The following is a 20638-nucleotide window of genomic DNA, read 5'->3' on the forward strand; positions in this document are numbered from 1 at the left end:
AGTTTTTGTTCCAATATAACCGCTACCCAAATCAAAAACTAAAAAAGAAAAAAAAAAAACAATAAGATAACAACAAAAATATGTTTTAAAAATGATATAAAACCGTAAAAGAGACATAAAATTAAAAATGGGTATAGGCAAAAACTAAACTTCCGTTCTTGTTTGTTGTTCGCATATAAAGCTCTATATATACACCTATATAACTATATACAATACTTAATCTATAACTCAGCTCTAAACTATAAGTCAGTGATGAATTTTATTTTTATAAAGTCCTTCAAATTCCTAATCTTTTTTGTAGTTCTGTTAAACTAAATTCATTACTTTCAAATACTCTTTCATCAATCGCATATCTAGTTCTAGCTTAGACATTTTACTTTTGTTCTTATTTTCGAAATTACACTGAGAAAAATACATAACATACATATATAAAGAAAACAAAGTTGCGCTGCGCTTGCGTCGTTTTGCAACACTGAAACACTCCTCTCCCCATAAGAGCGCAGCATGCGAGTGCCAATTATAAGACAAGCAGAAACCTCTCCCATTGAATGCTCATTGTTGTTGTTGTTGTTATTTGTTATATGTTATATTAGCAGTTATACGCCTGCTGACTAATCTGTTATACGCACTTATATTCCACAGCAGATTCAGCTAGTCGCGGTCAGCAGCTAGAGGTGCTGACGGCAGCGGAGCAGCAGCTACTGCGCCGTCGCAGCGAGGGTGACGCGCCCAGCCAAAAGCAGAAGCAGCTTAATCAGTCACAATCCCAAATACAAACACAAACCCAAACCCAGTGCCAGACCCAGTCCCAGTCCCAGTCGCAATCACAGTCACAGGTGCAGGGCCAGAGCAATGCCAGCAATCGGCGCGTATCGCTGGGCGACTCCAACAGCCATGCCCACACGGCGGAAAAGGGCAACAGCAACAGCATCAACAATGGCAGCATCTACGGAGCTGCCGTCGAGCAACAGCTGCAGATCAGGTGTCGCAACACCAAGTGCGAGGCCAGCGCCACGCCCGCCGATGCCAAGAAGCTGTACAAGTCATGCCACAATTGTACCCATTTATATTGTTCACGTGAGTGTAGGCGCGCCCACTGGGAGAAGCATCGGAAGGCGTGCCTGCATTCGCGCGCCTCCAACTTGTGCCGCCAGGTGTTAGCCACTTGCAAGGATGACGTCGACTCGCAGCGCCATCTCAGCCTGTTGGCCCGCAAGGGCAGCCTCTCGCAGGGCCGTGGCGTGGTGCGTGTGCTCTTTCGCAGCGCCGAGGCCGCCGAGGGCTTCATCAAGCATGGATTTCAGTGCATGGGCGAGGCATCCTATGTACGCTGGCCAGATCTGATGCCAGCCGAAATGGGTCTGGAACTGTACTCGGAATTGCTAAAACTAAGCACTGAATACAAGCCCGAGTCCAAGATGCTCATTTACGTGGCCATTTGCGTGGTCTCCGAGGCACCGGGCATGGGTCAGGCACCGGTGCGTTGGGAGCGCCAGCTAGTGTCACGCTGCGCCAAGCTGAAGCTGTGCAAGACCGTGCTCGCCGAGCTGGAGCTGCAGCAGCAAGCTCTACAGCAGCCACTGGCCGTCATGGCCGTGCCGGAGCGCACCGAGATACTCATACTCACCTTCAATCCGGGCTTGCGCACCGCGCCCGGCAATCGGGAACTTATATTGTCCAACATTTTGGACATACTCTCACGGCGTGGAGTGCTGCTGCGCAAACACTATCCGGAGATCTATCAGCGCCTACAGAGCTACACGGAGGGCCAAACGGACAAGTTCAATCCGGTTACGCTGCACCCGCGCGACTCCCAGACGGGCCAGAGCTTCGTGTGCATTATCATGCCCGTGCACACGGACAGCGAGTTCATCAAACTGCCATCGGCGGCGGATGGTGGCGGAAATCGTGTGACCACCATCGATGTCGGCTCGCCGGCAGCTCTCGCTCAGCTGGACGATGATGAGCTCCTCACGCGCACCACCCCAGCGAGTTGATTGAAGGCGACAAGCGACAGCAGCAGCAGCACCATCTGCAGCAGGCAGAGGCGTAGCGGCAGCAGTGGCAGTGCCACGCCCCCGCATAACCTGAACGCATATAATGATGCCCTAGGCTGTGGCCTGGAGAGCACGCGCATGTGAGCAACAACAACAACAACTCAACCGCTTCCAGATCTTGCTCTTGATTAATATTTAAGTCTCTCTAACCAGTTGCTTCTATTGTTCTGTACTCTAAATATTCATGTTAGTTAGTCGGCTCTCCTCTGTTAAAATTAGCTAGTTAGCTAGTGGACGTGTTAGCACTTGTATGGCATCTGCCACAACTCCATATATCAGTAGTTATCCCTTCCCTACCCACACCAAAAAAAAAAAAAAACACTCGTTGTATGGTACACCAAGAATCAAATCTAGGCAGACCTTGCTGAAACTCTTCAAATTATCGAAAACTATAATTTGGAGGGAAGACTAAAACAGAAAACCAATCTTCTAACTTTGAATACTAACACGATAGTAAGTCAAGCTTTACTAAAATACAATATCTCTGAGCTTACAAGTGGCAGCATTTTCGAGTGAAACGTGCAAAAGCTACACGCTATATAACTCAAAGGTAAGGCAAACACAGTGGGATCCAAAATGAAATGGATATCACTGCAAGTAGCCTCAGTCCTTAATATGTATCCTGCAGCTTCCAAATAATGAGAAACTAACACTTTGACGATTATATTATACAATAATAACTCGAGCAACAGTCATAGCATAAGGACCCACATAGGTTTTTTTTTATTTGGGTACTAAGCAAACACAAAACTATTTCCTATATAAGCTGCGGCGCAACTCGATGCATAACCTCACTTTTTATAATGCAAAGTCACATTGACACAACATTAACAAAGCATATAAACAACTAACTACAAATACTTAAGTAACTATATACATACTTATATCTTCTTCTATATGTGTTAAACGTAACAAAAGCAAATTGTTTGCTATGGCCTTATTTAAAGTTTGTTGAATTTGTTCTGCCCATCCAAAACGTAACATTTCGTAGCCTTTTAAATTAGGTTTTTAATTTATGTGTAAGTCAAATGCAAGTCTAGGTTAGCTTAAATATACCCATTAGTAAATTTTGTGTACTAAATACTAGAGTTGAAAATCAAAAAAACTAAAATAATGCCCAATAATCAATTTTGAAATTCGCTTTTAACATAGCTAAAATAAATATTTAGATCTGTAACTTCCCCCATTTACCTTTGCTAGTTCAAATTGCTTAACAAACACCACAGTTTATACATTTTTGTGTAAATAATACAAATGCAACCAACATAACATACATACATACATATACTCATATATGCGAGTGAACGCGCTTCAATGATCACAATTTTGCAGAGATGTACTCAAAAATATAATGAGTTCTGTAAGTTTTTTAGTACTTGTGGGAAGGACTTGAAAAACAATAAATAAAATGCATTAAACACTATTGAAATTAAATAAAACTCATATACCTATGTTATATTTATATATCTATGTCTGCTTTTCTAACAATTTTCAGCTCTAAGATTACACTTGATCTGTTCGTTGATCGAGACTTGCGGTGCGAGGTTCGCATCCCGGCAGCGGTAACAATTCAAAAAGAAGGGGCAACTGTATTAAAATGCATAGATCCAGACTTGGGGCCAAGGTTCGACTACAGGAAGCGGTAGTAATTAAATAGAAATAAAATTGGGAATTAGTTAAGATTTTCGGTTCGAGGTTCGAGTCCAGGCCGCGATGACAATTTAATAAAAATAAAGAAAGGTATTGTTGGGTGAAAGAAATGACTACTTTAAATACCTTTTTGATGTGTGTTAATTTAACATGTGCCGGTGGTGCTGCGGTGGCAGATAATGATTATCTATAGAATGGAGATTGTAGACTCAAGTTCGAATCCGCGCAGCAGGAGTGTGTATTTTTGTTATAAAAAATATGAAAAATGTCCGATATGTATAAAATTAAAGACTAGCTGTTTAAGACCCGTCGGTGGTTTAATGGATATGTGCTTGGCAAGGGATGGATCGGGTCGAGGATCGAGCCTTCTCACCATAATCTAAATGCAACGTAAGTATTAATCTTCTTGTTCCGTTAATAAAGTTAAGCTTATATATATGTGAGTGATAGATATGTATGTTGTCCCAGCGCCACGCGGGCTTGTGTAACGTGTTTAAATTATAATGTGTGCGATTTATATGATGAATAATGTTATTGAAGAGCGGTTAGCAAAAATTGTATCGTCTGCAGATCCAGAAGCAGGGAAGCAAAAAGAGAGGACATATGAAGGTGTGTTTGTGTTGTTTCTCCTCCTCTCCGCCGACAACATTGCCAACTCATAATATTTCATCACCAAGAGAGTCGAGTCGTCAATGTAAATGACAATAATAAGAGAGCGGGATCCCATATAAGGGGAATAATTTACAGACCGCGACGACCAACCACCACCACCCAAACCCACCCACCTTATATATATATCCATCATCCAATCACACCCCACCACACACAATCCCCTCGCTAACAAAAAACAAAACGGAAGATGCATTTTGTGTGTGTGTAATTCACTATTTTATTTTTCATGCTGCTTGAAATGCAGCTCAGCCTTATCAAATCCACACTCTCTTAAGAGTAGGGTATCTTGCCTATTTCAGCTATGATTTTGATTTCCTTTTACCGATTTATCAAGCCCTGACCTTTTGTTTAAGAATAGGTATTCGTTTCAAGCATTGTCCTTTAAATGTCTTATTTAATAGGATACCATTACAAAATTGCGGTACAACGAATGCATTGAAACAGGGCTACCGCTGGGCCAAAGGACATGTAAATCATGGTGAAACTTTTCAAATTATGAAGCATTTTGGGTTTTATAAACATTTTTGGACGGTATTTTATAAAAACCCCTTACAAATAATGGCCCTATCTAAGCGTAATGTCTTACAGTCAGGAACAAGTTTTAAATTATTCAAATATGATTTATTTATTAAAGTTATAATTGTTTTGTGTAATACTTATTTAGATTTACATAAATTGTATTTAAAATGTTTGTTTTGTATCTTCTTATCGCTAGTATTGTTTATAAACGAATTAATGTACTACCCATATATATACATATACATTTGCGGATCGATGCCGATGTATATTATGTATATGATACATGCCTGCGCAGATTCTTACGTATTTGCTGTTCATGCGGTTAACGCGCCCCTCGCTTATAAATCCGTGTAAATTACAACTACAATTTGTATACGGAAGTAGACTATAACACTTAAATGTACCACATATTGCGCCGTATCTATGTTACAATCTATGAATAAATTAGGTTCGATTCGTTTTGTTAGTTTAACGTAAAAAAGCGTTTTTGGCGGCACCCCTTTGAGTGCCCCAAGCCCAATTAATAGAGCCCTACATGAACTACGATATTAAAAAAAAAAAATAATGATCATAATATGAAACATTAATGGTGCCTAGCTGATAATGGTGATGATGACGATGCTCCTCTGTCTCGATGATGTATGTACAGGCGCCAGCTTAATAGTCTGATCTAGCACTAAAGGCGGCGCTCTGCTGGGGCTGCTCTTCCTGTCGTTGTTGCTCCTGATAGTAGTAGCCTGAATAGGGCTGGGCTGGAAATGTGCCTGTGCTTCCGCCCGTTTCCTGGCTTGCGCCCGATCCCGATTGATAGGCTACCGCCGCTGCCGTAGTCGTCGCTGTGTTGGTCGTCTTGGCATTGGCATTGGTTGCTCTTATCTATAAACCACCGATTATGACCTCCTGCTGCGCATCGTCATCCATGTCGGGCAGCTCTTGCTTGTGCACGACCATACCATCACCGGCAGGCTGCCTGGGCGCCGTTTGTCCATACTTTTGATGTATACCACGATGGCGTTTCAGCGCAAAACGATCGGCAAACGCTGCCGAGCATATCTCACACTTATAAGGCTTCTCGCCGGAGTGCACCTTGGCGTGGTTCTTCAGATGTGCCGCCTGTGAAAAAGCCGAGCCGCATATTTCACACTTGTAAGGCTTCTCGCCGGTGTGTATGCGGCGATGGTTCCACAGGGTAGCATGGCGCGCAAATCCCTTATCGCACACCCCGCAAACATATGGACGCTCGCCGCTGTGCGTCCGCTCGTGGTTCTTCAGATGCGGCGATTGGGAAAATTGCATGCCACACGTTTGACATCTGCACAAGTATAAACAAATTATTAATAGGAAAGCTTGGATACCACTAGATACACCTACTTGTAAGGCTTTTCGCCAGTGTGTATGCGCGCATGATTTTTTAGGTAGACAGCCTTGGCAAATGCCAATCCGCAGATGGTGCACTTGTAGTTTTTCTCGCCGCTGTGCAGCTTCTTGTGTGACCACAGGCTGGAGTAGCGTGAAAAGAGGCCGCCGCATATGTTACAGCTGAACGGTTTACTGGGATTTCTATAAATAAATAAATTCATAAATTACAGTTTGAAGATTTCTAGGCTTTTGCCGCTTTTTTTTTTTGTTTGTTAACTTACTCGGTCTTGACGGTGACCGTATTTTGTTTGACAGAGCCGCCGGCGCCACCATGCTGGTGTGTGTGCTGTTGACCCATGAGTACTACGCCGGATCCATTGCACTTTTGACACTTGGTCATCTGTTGGGTGTTGCGCTTTTTCACAGGATGATGACCCGACGAGCTGGGCTCACGCTTGGGCGTTGTGCCGCCAGTTTGTTGGGCCACAATTTGCTGAAGTTGAGCCTGCGCTTGTGGTGTGGTTGATATGATTTGCACTGGATGCGCCATTTGCCCTGTTAAAAGAGATAAGCAGCGAGTGAATAATAATATAAAATAAATGTATATTAGCAATTACCATCGGGTGCTACGAATATTTGTTGCTGTTGCGCCGCTTGCTCCGCCTGCATGCAGGACTCGCAGCGCACCTGCTTAGGCCCCTTGCGCTTTGACTGATGCAGTATTGGATTGCCGCAATTAATGCACTTGCTCGACTTGGAGTTATCATGTTGCTGTTGCTGCTGCTGTTGTTGTTGCTGTGCCGCCTGCTGTTGTTGCTGCTGCTGCTGTTGCTGCATTACGGATTGCTGCACTGGCTCCAGCGTATCGGAAGCCACGATTTGAATCTGACCCATCTGTCCATTGCCGGTGATAATGTTCTGCGTCTGCACCAGGCCCTGTGCATTGACCACTGCTATGGCATCTGATGATTGCTGTGAATTGTGCTGTTGCGGATCCGTGCCGTCTGTGTGCATCCGCTTGTGAGCATTAAGCAGCGCCAGGTGCTGAAACATCTCCGAACAGACATCGCACTTGAAGCTGATGTTTGATATTGTGTTTTGCAGTGGTGAAATAGTCTGTAGAGAGAAGCGAAAGCATATTACAAAACTGACTATTCGGTAGCAAAAATGCTGAGTGATATTTGATAAATATTTTGCGCAATCAAAATTGTTCCTGTCTATGCAGCGTTCATTAATTCACGAAATTAGCAATCATTTTGTTAATGCGAAGTAGGCGAAGCCTTTACGAATTCATATTTGAGATATATACTTCTATAGAACTTTCATTAGGGATAGTTTTTGCATTGAGCTCACCTCACAAGTAATTTTGATAATTGAGCTTTGCGAACATAATTTAATTATTTGAATTGACATTTAAAATTCAGCCACATTTTGCTAACTCTTTCCTAAATAACCCTGTTAGGGTATGCTTACCGCCGCAATGGGCTTATTTTGATTGACAATCTGTATGCGTCCCTGTGCATCCACAGTGGCTATTCCCAGAGCGGTGCCCTGATTCAGCGGCATTCCGTTGACCAAGGCGTAGTTGTAGCCGCCCACTGGCTGTGCGATGTAGCACGTCTTATTGTCGTCTGAGGTGGCCAACTGTGCTAAGTTCACAGTGCCCGCATTGCCCTGTAATTTAAAAGAACACAAAAAGCATTTAAAAATTTACGGATCATTGAACCGGGCGACGCCGCGCACTCACGTTTGTTGTATAGTAGAAGGTGGGCTGCTGGTCGGTCTTTTGGCCCTCAATTTTGGGTTGTTTGAGTATGGTGCCGTCTGCTGTTTGATATTGTATGGTTGCTGGCTGGCCGTTAATAGCGTTTGTGAATATTATGTTTTTGGTGAGGTCTTCCATTGTGCGCGCAAGTCACTAATAACACAAATTATAATTCAAATGATTGTTTTGCTTAAAATAAATGCTGCAAAATTTGTTTAAATAAAATGCACAATGAACGGTGTTTTACAACACTATCGACGCCAACAAATACAGCGTGTGCGAGCGAAACAACCCTAGAGCACACACGTCAGCGAAAAACGACTGATTAAAAATGGCGACGATGAGACAAAAAATATGTATGCGCTGCACACACATCACAAACGAATACGAAATTATAACTTCAACGGAAAGATGCCGCTATCTACTTAAAAATTGCACAACGTTGAGACCCGCTTAAAAGTATTTAGCTTTTGAATTTTATTTTGCAGAATTGCCTGCGTCTACGCTTGATTTAGCAATTTACCTTTTACGCAACCACAAAAATTATGATTCTGCTGCGCCTCGCACGCCCAGCGCAGCACACACAATGGCTTTATTGGTTTTATTTACGTTGGCACAGTAATTATAACAGCATACGGAGGACCGGTAGTCTAATTTTTATCCACTATATTTTGTTTGGAATGAAAGCAAAACTTTATTATTGTTTTTTCTTTCTCTAACAAATTAAATTCCAGCACAAAAACCTTCTGCTCGTTTGTTCTTTCGTACGTTCGAATGTGGACTGCTGAAGAGAGACGGAGAGTGAAGAAAGCCAGGGAGAGAGCAGTAGCACATTAAACGCGTTGCAGGGTTGCCAGACTGCGTGCATACCTAAAAAAGATGGCCATATTGTCCCTTTGGTCAAATTAAATATATGATGATAAAAAATACCACAATTTTATACGCTAAATAAAATTATATTTTTAAATGAAATTATTTTTACTTAACGTTCATTGTTATAACTTCAGCAGTCTACCAAAATTTTTATTTTTATAAATTATTTTATACAAAAGAAAGATGAAGTGTCTTCATATTGGTTCTGCATTGTCTTAATATTTTTTTTTTCGTGCTGTTCGAAATATGTCGCACATGGCTGAAAACAGTGTGACCGCTTTGCAGACTGCTTTAAATCCGAATAATGCTAGCATGAAGACTTCAGTCATTTGGCTGTGTAGTAAGCCGCGAATGGCAAAAAAGCGGTGAGTTTCGCGCCAACATTTGAAAATTCCGTCAGCAATACTCTCATTGTGTATGTTAACCTTTTTATTGCGAGGCACATACAAATGTCATTATGGTCTATGGTAAATAGAGACCTACCGGGTGTTCGAACAAAAGACTGCCAGCTTAAAGCCGCCTACGCTATGCAGTGCATTGAAAGTTGTTAAGTGGCTGCCGTTGTCTGGTCCAGGTCCAGGTCCAAGTCCAGCGTCGTGTCGCCGTCATAAATTACACTTTCAAATTATTTGCAACATTGCATTTTGGAAAAGCTGACGGTGAATTTGGGTCAGCAGCAAACGCTGCCACAGAAATGGTGGCGGCGGCAGCGACCACAGCAGCAGCCTTCAAACTAATGCTCATTTCCATTATATTTTATTCATTTGCCTCAAATTAATTGCTTTGTACAATGGCCGTTGCAGCTTTTTAGAGCGCAAAAGACTATACACCAGACGATGTTGCGCTTGCAAAACGCTGAACAAGAAGATGAAGAGGGTACAAAAGAAGAAGAGGACGTATGCTCGCCGCAACAGCAGCAGCAGATAATTAAGCATACAGCAACAATTACTACGATGTACATATACATACATACATACATACATATGTACTTAGATTGCAAATTCATTTTTTGGTTCAACGTTCTGCTTGGCCCAAACATTTTCATGCTGCACGCTTCGTTGCACATCATTGCATTAATTTGTACGTTAAAGTTAAAATTTTCAAGAAATATTTCAACATATTCATAGCAGCATATTGCGGTGCGCCATTTGTTAATGTACTTTTGCGTACGTCGGCAAACACGAACTGTTAGTATAATTAAGTTCATGGCGTGCTGCCGTATGCCGTATGCCGTATATGTTTTGCCGTTTTATGTACGGATTGTACAAGTAGTAAGCACTTTCAAAAAGCCCATAAAAATAGCAACGCAATTGTCTAACAAACTAAATCAGCGCAAGTGCGTGGAGAAATTTTCACTTGGCATTAGCTTCGTTCGGCTGTTGTAATAGACCCAAAAACTGTTCAACATAATCTCAACTTGAAAGTGCATTCAAATGAGCGAATTACGGTAATAAGAATTGTTTAAAAGCCCAATTGCTGGGCGACTTTTCACTTTTGTTCATGCAAAAGCGACTTCTCGCTATCGCTTTTCATATTTGTTTTTTTTTTTTTTTATTTATCTATTTTTTTTATTTTACAGTTTACAGTTAATTTATGCCGGCAACGAATTTTCACTCTCGCTATTTTTCCGCATTTTAGACTTAGTCTGGGAAAGTGGGCAAGCACAGCACACAACGATGGCGCATCCGCCAAAAAAAAAAAAGAAAAAGATATACAGAAACGACACAGAAATGAAAAGTGCGCTTTTAAAAATAGCTAAAGCCAGTCAAGAGTCTCCAAAGTCTGAGCCCAAAAATTGTGGACGCCGTCAGTCGCGACGGCGACGGCGACGGCGATTGCAGCTTGTGGGTTAGATTAGAAAGTGGTTGCCATCGCATCGTCGATTCGTCGCCTCATCGCAGCAATGCTCCATTGCTCTATCGATGACTGCAGATTCTTTTGCAGAAAAAACAAGTAAAAGGAGTTATGTTGCCCGACTGGCAGATATCCTGCAATTAGCTGCGATCTAGCAAAGTAGCTATTCTTCGTTTGGCACTTGTCTATGTCTATGATACATCTTATTGATTAGTCTAGGTTTTTATAGTTCAATCCTTATAAAATTTAATATAGTCTAAAAAAGTGAAGACTGTGGGTGAAGGTCTTCAACAGGTATAGTCCTCTTCATTTGTGTTACATACTTTTGTATAAAATTATTATACCCCTTCTACATATTTTCAATGAATTCAGGGTGCATAAAAAACTATGCCGGCCTGCAGTGCAACACACACACACACACACACACACACACACACACACACAGACACACACACACTTATACACACTTACATTAATTGGCATTTTTGCATGCGTTGGGAGCTGGAACCGGCTGGAGGTAGTGGTGGTCACCGTGGCCACCAATGAAAGAGAAAATTGGCCCCAAATCAAGTTCACTATCATTGGCCGTCGGCGTCGCAGCGCATTTTGTGCAAACTAATATTTTAAAATTGTTGATTATGATGACTTTTCATTTCGTTCGCTGCAGATCTGGATTGTGCATCAGCATCAGCATCAGCGTTAGCATCAGCCAAATTGCAGTTGCAAGTGTTATTTTGTTCATTTTCATTTAATTTGACGCTTGAATGCCGACGCCGACGCCGCAGGCCGAGAGTCAATTAGCCATGGGTGGACTACAGCAGCATTGGACTGCAGATTAAGCATACGCAGCATTGGCGAGTCCCTAGCCAACTCTAGGCCTATTACTTAACGTCTCTCTCTCTCTCTCTCTCTCTCTCTCTCTCTCTCTCTCAGTCGCTCAGTCTCTGTGTGAAAATGGAAATGGCTAACAATATTTCATGGTACATTAAATTTTTGGCCAGGTATGTTTTCGCAACGCACGTCAAAAGCCATCCATCATATTGCACATGCGGTCCGTCCGGCTAGAAAGCTTCCATTCAGGAAGCAGCAACTCTTGGCCACCTGGCTTGACCTGGAGTGCCTCAATGTCAGCCGTTGTGGCTCACCCACAAACGACTCTGCAGATTGCGTATGCGGCCTTTTTTTTATGGGCACACATCCAAGTTTCTTCCAAGTGCGAATTACTGAAGCGTTTGAGCTGCGCATAAGCAAATTTTGTATACGACTCTCCTAAGGTTAGCTGATTGTGTGCCCCAATTGTGCACTGAGGCAAACAAGTTACCAAAACCGATAAGAATCCAGGCCTAAACCGTTAGTGGTAGCTTGGTTAAGAATATTTCATAGAGTACTAAAAAAATGACGAGTCTTGTGTGTGACAAAAAGGCACTAATGAGCTCCACATGAATTATTGCCTTCTGTTTATGCTGTTTATTGCTAACATTAACAAATTTACAAGAGAAGCTTTTCAATTTCAGCTGGTGACCTTATTGAAATAACTAACATTGAAGACTTCCTCTATTAACATGCATTTAACACAGTTAACATGGTAAACTGCAGCATAAATCCGCTTTGATTGCGAGTGTTCCAGCAGCCAATGCTGAATCATTCTTATGTGTATTGATGATTTAGACAATTGTGTTCAAGCTTAACTCTTTGGCTATAAACTGGGCCCAGTTCACATCGCACCTAACATGATCCGCTGTAACCTTCGCTGCTCGAATCGGTCCCTTTTTTTCTGATCATCGGACATATTATTATAGCACATTTTGGGCCGGGTATAAATTTCCGTTGGAAAGCAAAATAGAAACTATATAATTAGTAATGGCTCTAGGTACGCCCTAGGGCGTTACGTTTTCTAAGGCCATAGCCGAACATAACAAAAAAAAAAAACAACAACACCAAAAAAAAAACAGCCAAAAGCTTCAATTTACCCCCAAAAGCAAGAGTCAGCGCAAACGAAACTGAAAACTCTCACACGCTCCGACCTGAAGATGACAGACGACAATGATATATGGGATTCTTGAAATCGAAACCGAGCCGAGAAGAAACCAATATACATACGTTGAGTACGAGCACAATATCCAGCTGATGGCAGTTAAGCAAACATGCAATTGACTTTCGCGCCGTATGACACTTGAAGAGCGCATGGTAATGTTGATGGAACAGGCCCAAGGAATCGGGCACGACCAACGAGCAACGAGCAACGACCCGTCGGAGCAGAAAAGTGGCTAGAACCACTTTCTACAATGAACACAGCAATTCGTCTTTTGTGGGGCCAAAGTAAAAGTCAATTTCTTGACCGGCTGTCAGGCATTTTTTTGGAGCCGAGACGAGAAGAAGACGTTTTAATTTGTGCATCATTTTATTTTTGGTCTTCTTTTTTTTGCTTAATTACGGCAAGAAAATCGTAAACCGTTTTATGTTTTAAGGGCAACGGAACAACAAAATGTTTACGCTCTCTGGCAGATACTGGACAAATTTGTTTTTGTCGCTTCTGTGTCTGGGTCTTTGTTTGTTTGGGCTTAGTTATGAAAAGGAAATGGGAAATTATTATAAAAATTATGTTGGGAAACTGGGCCACACTGGGCAAAAAAAAAAAAAAAAAAAAAACTAAAATAAACAAATGACTTAAGACACAAACTTGTAGAGATACATCAGCAGCAAAAGGCAACGGCAGCTGCGCCCGCATTCAATTTGAGCAACAAATTAATTATAACATGCAGCCCCGCTTGTCTTCTGGCCAAGCACATTAATTATGCCAAAGACAAACAAAGCTGTCGACGGCGGAAGAAGGAGTCCGCCAAGCACAGTGGAACTAGGTTAAGCACGAAAGCATTTTCAAGCGATGCGAATTGTGTCTAAGAATGAACATTGCTGCACAATAAAAATGCAAATCTTGGGAAAATATTTATAAAAATCCCTTTAGTTTTGAACGGGATGTGAAATGCTTCAAATAAGGAACTGGACGTGTCTATGTTTGAGTAAAAATAAAAATCTGACTTTCATTTTCCGATCGAAGTTTCTGCAAATTTTTATGCTGTGTATTTTTATAAACTATCTTTTAAGTTCACAGAAGATAATATTATACATGATAAAAGAACCCGTTAAAATGTGAATTAAATTTGCTACTTTTAACAATTTCATTTAAAACTATTCAGATATTGTATATATATATATATATTTGAGTTTAAATAGCACTAAGTGCCAAAATATGAAACAAACAAGCGATCAGGAGTAGCAAATTAAATCTTTAAGTCAGCACAAATATATATAAGTGTACGGAATAAGTTATATAGGAATATGCTTCCTTATTGCACCCACATACATATATTCTAAACTGTCGGCTCCACTGTTTGTGCTAGAAACATTTGTATTTGCATTGTTAATGATTTGCATAAAAGAGCGATGCGATAAAGTAGTCAACCCAAATTCGGTGCAAAGATTCGCACGGTTTGGTGACGCGCCATCCGCTTGAAGCGTCGCCAGCGACGCAGCCAGCGGAGACGGCAGCGGCGCAGCGGCAGCGCCAGATTGAGGCGTCGACAGAAGAGCTCCAGCAAGAGCATTAGAGCTGAACGCAAATGGAGTTTTATAAACATAATTAATATTTAAAAGTTTGACCCACTGACCTGCTGTGAAGAAGCCCACGCCGAGGGCAATGAAGGCGCCTTGCAGCATGCGCAAGTTTAATGCACTGATCATCTCATTGTCCTGTGCGTGCTGGGGCTGGTTCTTGGCCTCGGTGCTTTTGGTATTGGCATTTGCATTGGCATTCTCAACGGCAGCCAGCTCCATCGATTGTTGCGATTGATCCTTGGTCATTTTGCGGGATTGCGCCTCGTATTCAGCGGTTGTCATCTTTTCCAAAATGCCGCCTTCAAACAGATGCATCAAACTAGAAGAAAGCATGCGCCACTATTATGAGTATACCCATAACAAGTGCTACCTACACATCGTTGAGGCTGTCCAAGAAGGGGCAGCCGATCTGGACGGCCACCGCGGAATAGCGTGTGTATAGCTTCTGGCTTAGCTGAAAGTTCTTGGCCCCATACTGCTGTATATTGAAGTAGAGCGTCTCACGTCCGGCCAGGACTGCCTTATTCTCCCTGCCATCGGCAATCAGCTTGATGCCCGATTCAACGGAATCAATGAGAAAGGCCAGGTGATCGTCCGGCTGCTGTTGACGCATTTGCGCATACAATTGACGAAACAGTTCTGTGCCATTCTCTAGCATCTCCAGCGAACTGCTCTCCTTTTCCACATACAAGCGATAGCCATCCCGCAGCATGGCAGCCTGGAGGCGCTGCAGTGTATTGATGGGCGCCTCGTGAGCTGGACGCGCAAACTGCGAGGTCAGCTGGGCAGAGTAGACATCGGCCAGGACATAAGTGGCAGCTACCCAATAGACAATGGTCAAGAACTTGGTGCGATAGTCGTGGTACAACTCATGGCAAGCTGCGAAGGAGCGTATATGATTTACAAGGATTTTCATAGAACCAGGAATCACACACATTGCTTGAGGAACAGGCGCAGAGTAAACCAAATACATCGCTGCAAAAGCTGGGGAGGCATCTGCGGCGCTGCCTGCGGGCGTCGCGTGTGTGTTATCTTCAGCACACAGGGCGTTATCTCCTTAATATAGGCCATATAAACGCAAAGCTCACCCAGGTGCTCCACGTCTACGGCGAGCTGACGCCTGCGCCACTTAAAGGGCATGGCAATAATGCCATAGAATATTGGACCGGAGAACACAATTGTCAGTATAAGATATGGCCATATATCCAGCTTAAAGGGACGCATTATGGCCAAGGCCTCGTTGAGGCGACGTGGCGCATGTGTGGCAAAAGCGCCCGAATCGGCGAGAGTGAAAAATGAGAACTCAATTGCCTTGCGACGCTCCCAGCTGAGGCCCACATCGCCCATAAAGAAGTCCGCCAGCTGTAAGCAAAGACAACAATTTCAATGAGTCAAGGAAAACAAGAGTGCTATTGTCGGGCGTGTCCGACTAGAGAATACCCTGCACTCTGATATGAACATGATAATAAGATTAATATTATTCTTAATAATTGTTATTATTATTATTAGTAGTTATTATTATTATTCCCTTTTCAGGTATCTGTCGTTACGTACGCCACTTTGGAGCATTCCAATGCCACCTGTGAAGCTATCGTTGGACTCCCCGCTGTCATCCGGTGCTCGCAAAGATCCCTGTGTCCTGCCTGGCGCTTCAATGTACATAAATTGAAAGTTCATATGCTGCGCCAACAACATCAACAATCGATGATCACGTCCACCCGTCACGTTCACCTCATTATACTCGAGATTCTCGTACTCATCCAAAGGATCCTCGCTGCTGTTGCCAACATTGTTGCTATCGTTGTTGTAGCTTACCCAGAACCAGGGCGGGGACTGAATAGAAAGAAAATGCTATTAACTTTAAGTTATGTATTATTATATTTTAACGCGGAAGAAAGGTTTTTATCGTTTATAATATCGCCTTGCTGGCGTTGTTCTATTCTCCAAGAAGAAATGGGAAATAATTTCTTCTCTGAAAAAAATACTATGATGTCGCCAAACTCTCGCTTTGGAAGTCGAAGAGGCGACAGGCGACAACTTTTTGCATTTTGCATCGATCTTAGTCAAAATATCGAGGTATTTAAGGAATAATTGATCATTTTTGTTGCTCACATGAAAAACGGGTACACGAAAAACGCGACCTTCTAAATTGGCATAAACTGTGGCGGCGCTGGGCAGGAGAGGGGTCTTCTGCAGACCCAGGTTGTCGCCATCATACCAGTTGACCAAACGCAGCTGGCTGGTGCCCGTGGGCAACGCCTGATTGTAATAGATGCGAAACGCCTTGCGACGCGGCCTTGTGATGACCACCGCTCGCATTGGCTCCTCGAAGCTCACACGCGTCGCATTAGGCGGCTGTCTGGCGCCCCAATAGAAGATGAAGAGGCTGAGCCGATGGGCAAGTCGCCGTTCCTGTATGCGCGCCGATAGCTCATCTGGTTCGTGGAATATCAAATTGACGCATTCGATGGCGCCCAGCAGATTGGCTTCGATATAATCAAAGAACAGCTCCGTGTCATAAAAGATGACTGACTTGTAGTAGAGCCTATGCAATCGCTGAATAAACTCGTCCACTTGGATGGTGTCATCATTCACGCAATCCGCACCAAACAGTCGCGAGCTGGGCATAACCAATATGGCCAGCTGACGTGGCTGCAGCCCATTGATGATCTGCGAGAGGGCTGCATTTTAAATCAAATTGAATTCAATGCAATTGAATTAAATTAAATTGAATTAAAATAATTGGACTGGAAAGTGACGCTGCCTGATTACCTATTGCCACATCGGATTCGTTGCACGGAATGTAGCTGAGCTTGGCCCAGGTCGGGCCCAGCAGGCAGACCATTAGAAACAGGCGAAACAACAGGCTGTAGTGCATGGCGAGACCTGGTCTTGCTAGTCCTGGGCCACGCCCTTTTATAGTGCACTTTATGATAGCTTTTTGATGCGCAATTATAGCATCAGGGCCTAAATACCACATGTCAATGGCAAGCAGACAGCCCGATTAGACAGACAGACAGACAGACAGTTGAAAAGAGTTGAAATGTGGCCGGGCCAACTATCGATTTTCATAATCATCAGCTCCCCTTTGGGGCCTATTGCTGGGCCCACAGAGCGCAGAGCAAAGTTATTTCTTTTTATTTTTAATTGTCAGAAGTTTGTCATTGCCGTTTTTGCTGACTATTTCTATGCTGTCTCTCTCTCTCTCTCTCTCTCTCTCACACTCTCTCTCTCTTTAGTTTGTTGGAAAGATCCATGATCGTTGCCAGTTGTTGTTGTCGTCAATCTTCTAATGCTATTGACATTAATTCCGTGTTGTGCGCATTTTTTCTTTTTACCCCGTTTGCTGCTGCTGCTGTTCCCGCTCTCAGCTCTCAGCTCACATGTCAACGCTCCACTTTAATGCGCCATTCAATGATTTATCGCAATCAGAGCCGCGGCAGCAACAACAGCGCAGCAGCAACAGTAGCAACAGCACAGATTACAAATGTGGATGGATACTCAACTAGTTTATGGGCTGCTGTGGACTGCAGCACGATTCTATTGCGTACTAAGGACACAGGTGAGAAACATTTCTCCTCACATACATTTCTTTGTAGATGGTTTGCCCAGGTGATTCGGTCAGTTAGGCAAAAGAGGGATACGTCTAGGGAAACTAGTAAATTTCAAATAGGCGCTACATTTCTGTCCGATCGTTCATATAACAGCAATATATGTTGTATGAAAGTCGCTTTACCCCGTTTTGCTTAACCAAATTGGTTTCTGACGCCAATTTTGGCCATCATCTCCCACAGCGCCAGCGTAAGCTTTAAGAAGCGAAAGAGAAAATAAGAGAAGAAAGATGACCCGATTATGATATGAGAGAGTAAATATAATTGATATAAATATACGTATACACAAATATAATATTTGTGCCCAGTTTGTATTGGGAATAGTCAAGCGAGTGGAATATCTGAGGGCTGAAACGGAAACTGAGGCCTTGCATGACCTTTGATCAGGGCTCAGGCACTCATACATGCAGCTAGAGATAGGTATTATAGAGATCTGCAATGGTCGAGTCTCTGGCTATTTATAAAGCCGGCTAACAACAACGAAAAAAAGGACGTAAAACAAATAAACCCCGCGCTCTGCGTTCGACAACTTGTTAAACTTCAAACTGTCTGCAAACGCGACATTGTCTGATAAACGACAACAGCAACAGCCAGAGAAAGAAGAAGAGGAAGAGCAACGTCCATGCTGAGTGGGCAACTGTCTGGCGATTGCATCTGCTCTGACTCCGACTCCGACTCCGACTCTGACTCTGTGACTGTGAGTCTGACTCTAGCCAAGAGCTGATCTGAGCCCAGGATGCAGCAGCACGCCAACACTTTTTGTTTCAACGCGCACGATAGTGAAATGTGGCCCGGTTCAGTCGATGGGACCGGCCCTTCGATCGATGCCGCTGCCGCTGCCGTTGCAGCTGCCCCTTGCCCCCTGCCCCTTGCCACTGCCCGATGCAACAGACAGCCTAAGTGGATTGCAGTATGTTATATGTAGCTGGGCTAGATGGTCGATGGCTGCCGGCACGTTTAAATGCACTTTGTTTGTTTTGCCACAGAGCAACGTGAGCCGCGAGCCGTGAACCGCCCTCTCATCACCATAACGAGCTGTCAATTGCTGGAGCTCGCATGTAAATCACTTACTGCAGTCACTAAGTCAAGCGACTCACATAACACTCGAGCCAGGACCAAAAATAAAAAGCAAACTGATTTTATATGGAAACCAACGGAACCTTTCGAGAGATAAAGTGGAATCGAGCCCTAAGTCAAGCCTTTTGATGCCAACCGAGCTAACCCAGACGAATTATATATTTTCTAAAAATCAGTTAAGCTCAGAATGCAGTTTTTTTGTTGCATAATACAATAATCCTTAATAAGCTTCAATTTTCAATAAAACCTATGTATAAAATAAAGTGCTTTAATAATTAAAAAAGTGTGAGATATAACTACTAACGTTGGCCATAAACTACTGTATGTAAAAACGTATTCTTTTAAAGTTGTTTCGACTCATTCCCATTTGGGTACTGGTAACAAGATTGAAGTACATAAAAAAAGGTTTGCCCAAAACTCTAGAATAAACCAAATATGAAGTCCCACAAGCAACAGTCATTGTCGTTGTCGTCATCGTCCAGTTCCTTGAGTTTTTTCTTTAACTTCTTGAGTTGTTTCTCATCGCTGAATATGGCCTTGAAGACGCGCTCCGTAAATGAATCATAGACACCCAGTTTTCTTAAAAGTTTGAGCACCCGTTTCTCGAAGGCGCTATACGTTTTGGCGCGTGTTTCATCCACAATTGTATCGCGTAGCTGATCCTGTTCGGAGCTCGAGTCGATCGAGCTGCTTGCCAAATTAATTGAATTTAGCTCCAGTGCGCGGCTTAACAGATCGTAGGCGAGATACTCATTGTAGGCCTTAATCTTTTCATCCAGCTGGGCGATGGGCAGAGCAGCCGCCATTTCGAGGCGTTCATATTGCCGTAGGAATTCTTGATTTTCCGTTTGATTTCTCAAATGCTCGTATTGCTTCAGCATGCCGTTGATCCTGTCCGTAACTATGTTGTCCAGCTGCAACAGCTGCTGCATGGGCAGCAAGGACTCGCCACGGATGCACTGCATCAGCATCAGTAGCAATGCTAGCGCTTTGATCGCTATTGACATGTCTGCGAACTTCTAACTTTAACTAATGTCGGACGATCTGCCTCGACTGCCTTTTAAAGCGTGCACAGCTACCCGATAAGCTTGAGTTATAAGCCGACATTTATGGAGTTTCCAAGGCATCCAATTCTAGCCCGCATTGGGTTTGTCGTAACTGAACATTGCTTTGGTATTTACTTTTTATGTTCGCCCAAGTGTCACCAGAAAACATAATTTACGGAATATTGCATTTTCTAGGTTCTTTTAGAAGCTGAATAGCTTAAAGTAAGTATTAAATATGAGAATTAAACAAACACTCTTTCATTAAATGTAAGCGTCTATAATTGGTAACAACAATTTGTAATCAACTGTTAATCACCCTTCTATGCGATTCACACTGCGCACACCATTCAAAAATCTCCTTTCCTTGTCAATAATATCAAATTTTAATAAACAAAACAATCCGTAGACTGTTCCCCATCTTAGGTTGCGTTTCCGACCCAAAAGAAAGCTTAAGTAACAGATTAAAGATTGACGAAATTTTGAAAGTCCATTCTATTGATTGTATTGTGCTATTCAGGGTATTTTTTCAGTCTAGCCTTT

The 20638-nt window shown here is 42.9% G+C and overlaps 4 protein-coding genes and 1 long non-coding RNA gene across 13 annotated transcripts in view; 2 read left to right on the forward strand and 3 right to left on the reverse strand.

Moving 5' to 3' along the window:
- LOC6627800 (polyglutamine-repeat protein pqn-41) overlaps positions 1-3513 on the forward strand; it is a 60835-nt gene extending 57322 nt beyond the window's left edge. For 6 of the 9 annotated variants that reach the window (XM_032437643.2, XM_015172547.3, XM_015172549.3 and 3 more), the window contains one exon: positions 643-3513. In XM_032437643.2, coding sequence (XP_032293534.1) covers positions 643-1997 — 1355 coding nt within the window. In that variant the 3' untranslated portion in view covers positions 1998-3513. The remainder of the gene's footprint in view (positions 1-642) is intronic. The other 3 variants (XM_032437645.2, XM_002051274.4, XM_070209104.1) reach the window with 3 other exon arrangements.
- A 295-nt stretch (positions 3514-3808) lies between these two features.
- Positions 3809-4575, forward strand: LOC138911233 (uncharacterized). Its single transcript, XR_011416657.1, has 2 exons — positions 3809-4097; positions 4158-4575. It is a non-coding gene; the product is annotated as an uncharacterized lncRNA (long non-coding RNA).
- Positions 4576-4985: 410 nt separating this feature from the next.
- Positions 4986-8816, reverse strand: Clamp (Chromatin-linked adaptor for MSL proteins). Its single transcript, XM_002051271.4, has 7 exons — positions 8546-8816; positions 8005-8175; positions 7731-7931; positions 6875-7373; positions 6539-6812; positions 6270-6458; positions 4986-6210 (listed from the first exon to the last, which is right to left on the reverse strand). Exons 2-7 carry the CDS (start codon positions 8158-8160, stop codon positions 5775-5777), a joined length of 1755 nt encoding a protein of 584 aa, XP_002051307.1. The 5' UTR covers positions 8161-8175; positions 8546-8816; the 3' UTR covers positions 4986-5774.
- A 5080-nt stretch (positions 8817-13896) lies between these two features.
- Positions 13897-17039, reverse strand: Ir40a (Ionotropic receptor 40a). The gene is made up of 6 exons (XM_070209109.1): positions 16477-17039; positions 15919-16197; positions 15300-15726; positions 14739-15243; positions 14418-14683; positions 13897-14359 (listed from the first exon to the last, which is right to left on the reverse strand). Exons 1-6 carry the CDS (start codon positions 16990-16992, stop codon positions 14208-14210), a joined length of 2145 nt encoding a protein of 714 aa, XP_070065210.1. The 5' UTR covers positions 16993-17039; the 3' UTR covers positions 13897-14207.
- A 2432-nt stretch (positions 17040-19471) lies between these two features.
- Positions 19472-20059, reverse strand: LOC6627751 (uncharacterized). Its single transcript, XM_002051269.3, has one exon. The coding sequence runs from the start codon at positions 20057-20059 to the stop codon at positions 19472-19474; it is 588 nt and encodes a 195-aa protein (XP_002051305.3).
- Positions 20060-20638: the final 579 nt, after the last annotated feature.

Source organism: Drosophila virilis, chromosome 4 (genome assembly GCF_030788295.1).
Source record: "Drosophila virilis strain 15010-1051.87 chromosome 4, Dvir_AGI_RSII-ME, whole genome shotgun sequence".
In the NCBI taxonomy this organism is placed as follows: domain Eukaryota; kingdom Metazoa; phylum Arthropoda; class Insecta; order Diptera; family Drosophilidae; genus Drosophila; species Drosophila virilis.

Bases quoted from the DNA above. Each gene is read 5' to 3' on its own strand.
- LOC6627751 (XM_002051269.3), bottom strand. From the start codon at position 20,059: ATGTCAATAGCGATCAAAGCGCTAGCATTGCTACTGATGCTGATGCAG.
- Ir40a (XM_070209109.1), bottom strand. From the start codon at position 16,992: ATGCCCAGCTCGCGACTGTTTGGTGCGGATTGCGTGAATGATGACACC. The intron at 16,198-16,476 runs GTGAGCAACAAA...CTTTCTATTCAG, and splicing joins TTCGTGTACCCGTTTTTCAT to TCCCCGCCCTGGTTCTGGGT. The intron at 14,360-14,417 runs GTCAGTGGGTCA...ATTTGCGTTCAG, and splicing joins CGTGGGCTTCTTCACAGCAG to CTCTAATGCTCTTGCTGGAG.
- Clamp (XM_002051271.4), bottom strand. From the start codon at position 8,160: ATGGAAGACCTCACCAAAAACATAATATTCACAAACGCTATTAACGGC. The intron at 7,932-8,004 runs GTGAGTGCGCGG...TTTAAATTACAG, and splicing joins CCTTCTACTATACAACAAAC to GGCAATGCGGGCACTGTGAA. The intron at 7,374-7,730 runs GTAAGCATACCC...TTCTCTCTACAG, and splicing joins AAAATAAGCCCATTGCGGCG to ACTATTTCACCACTGCAAAA.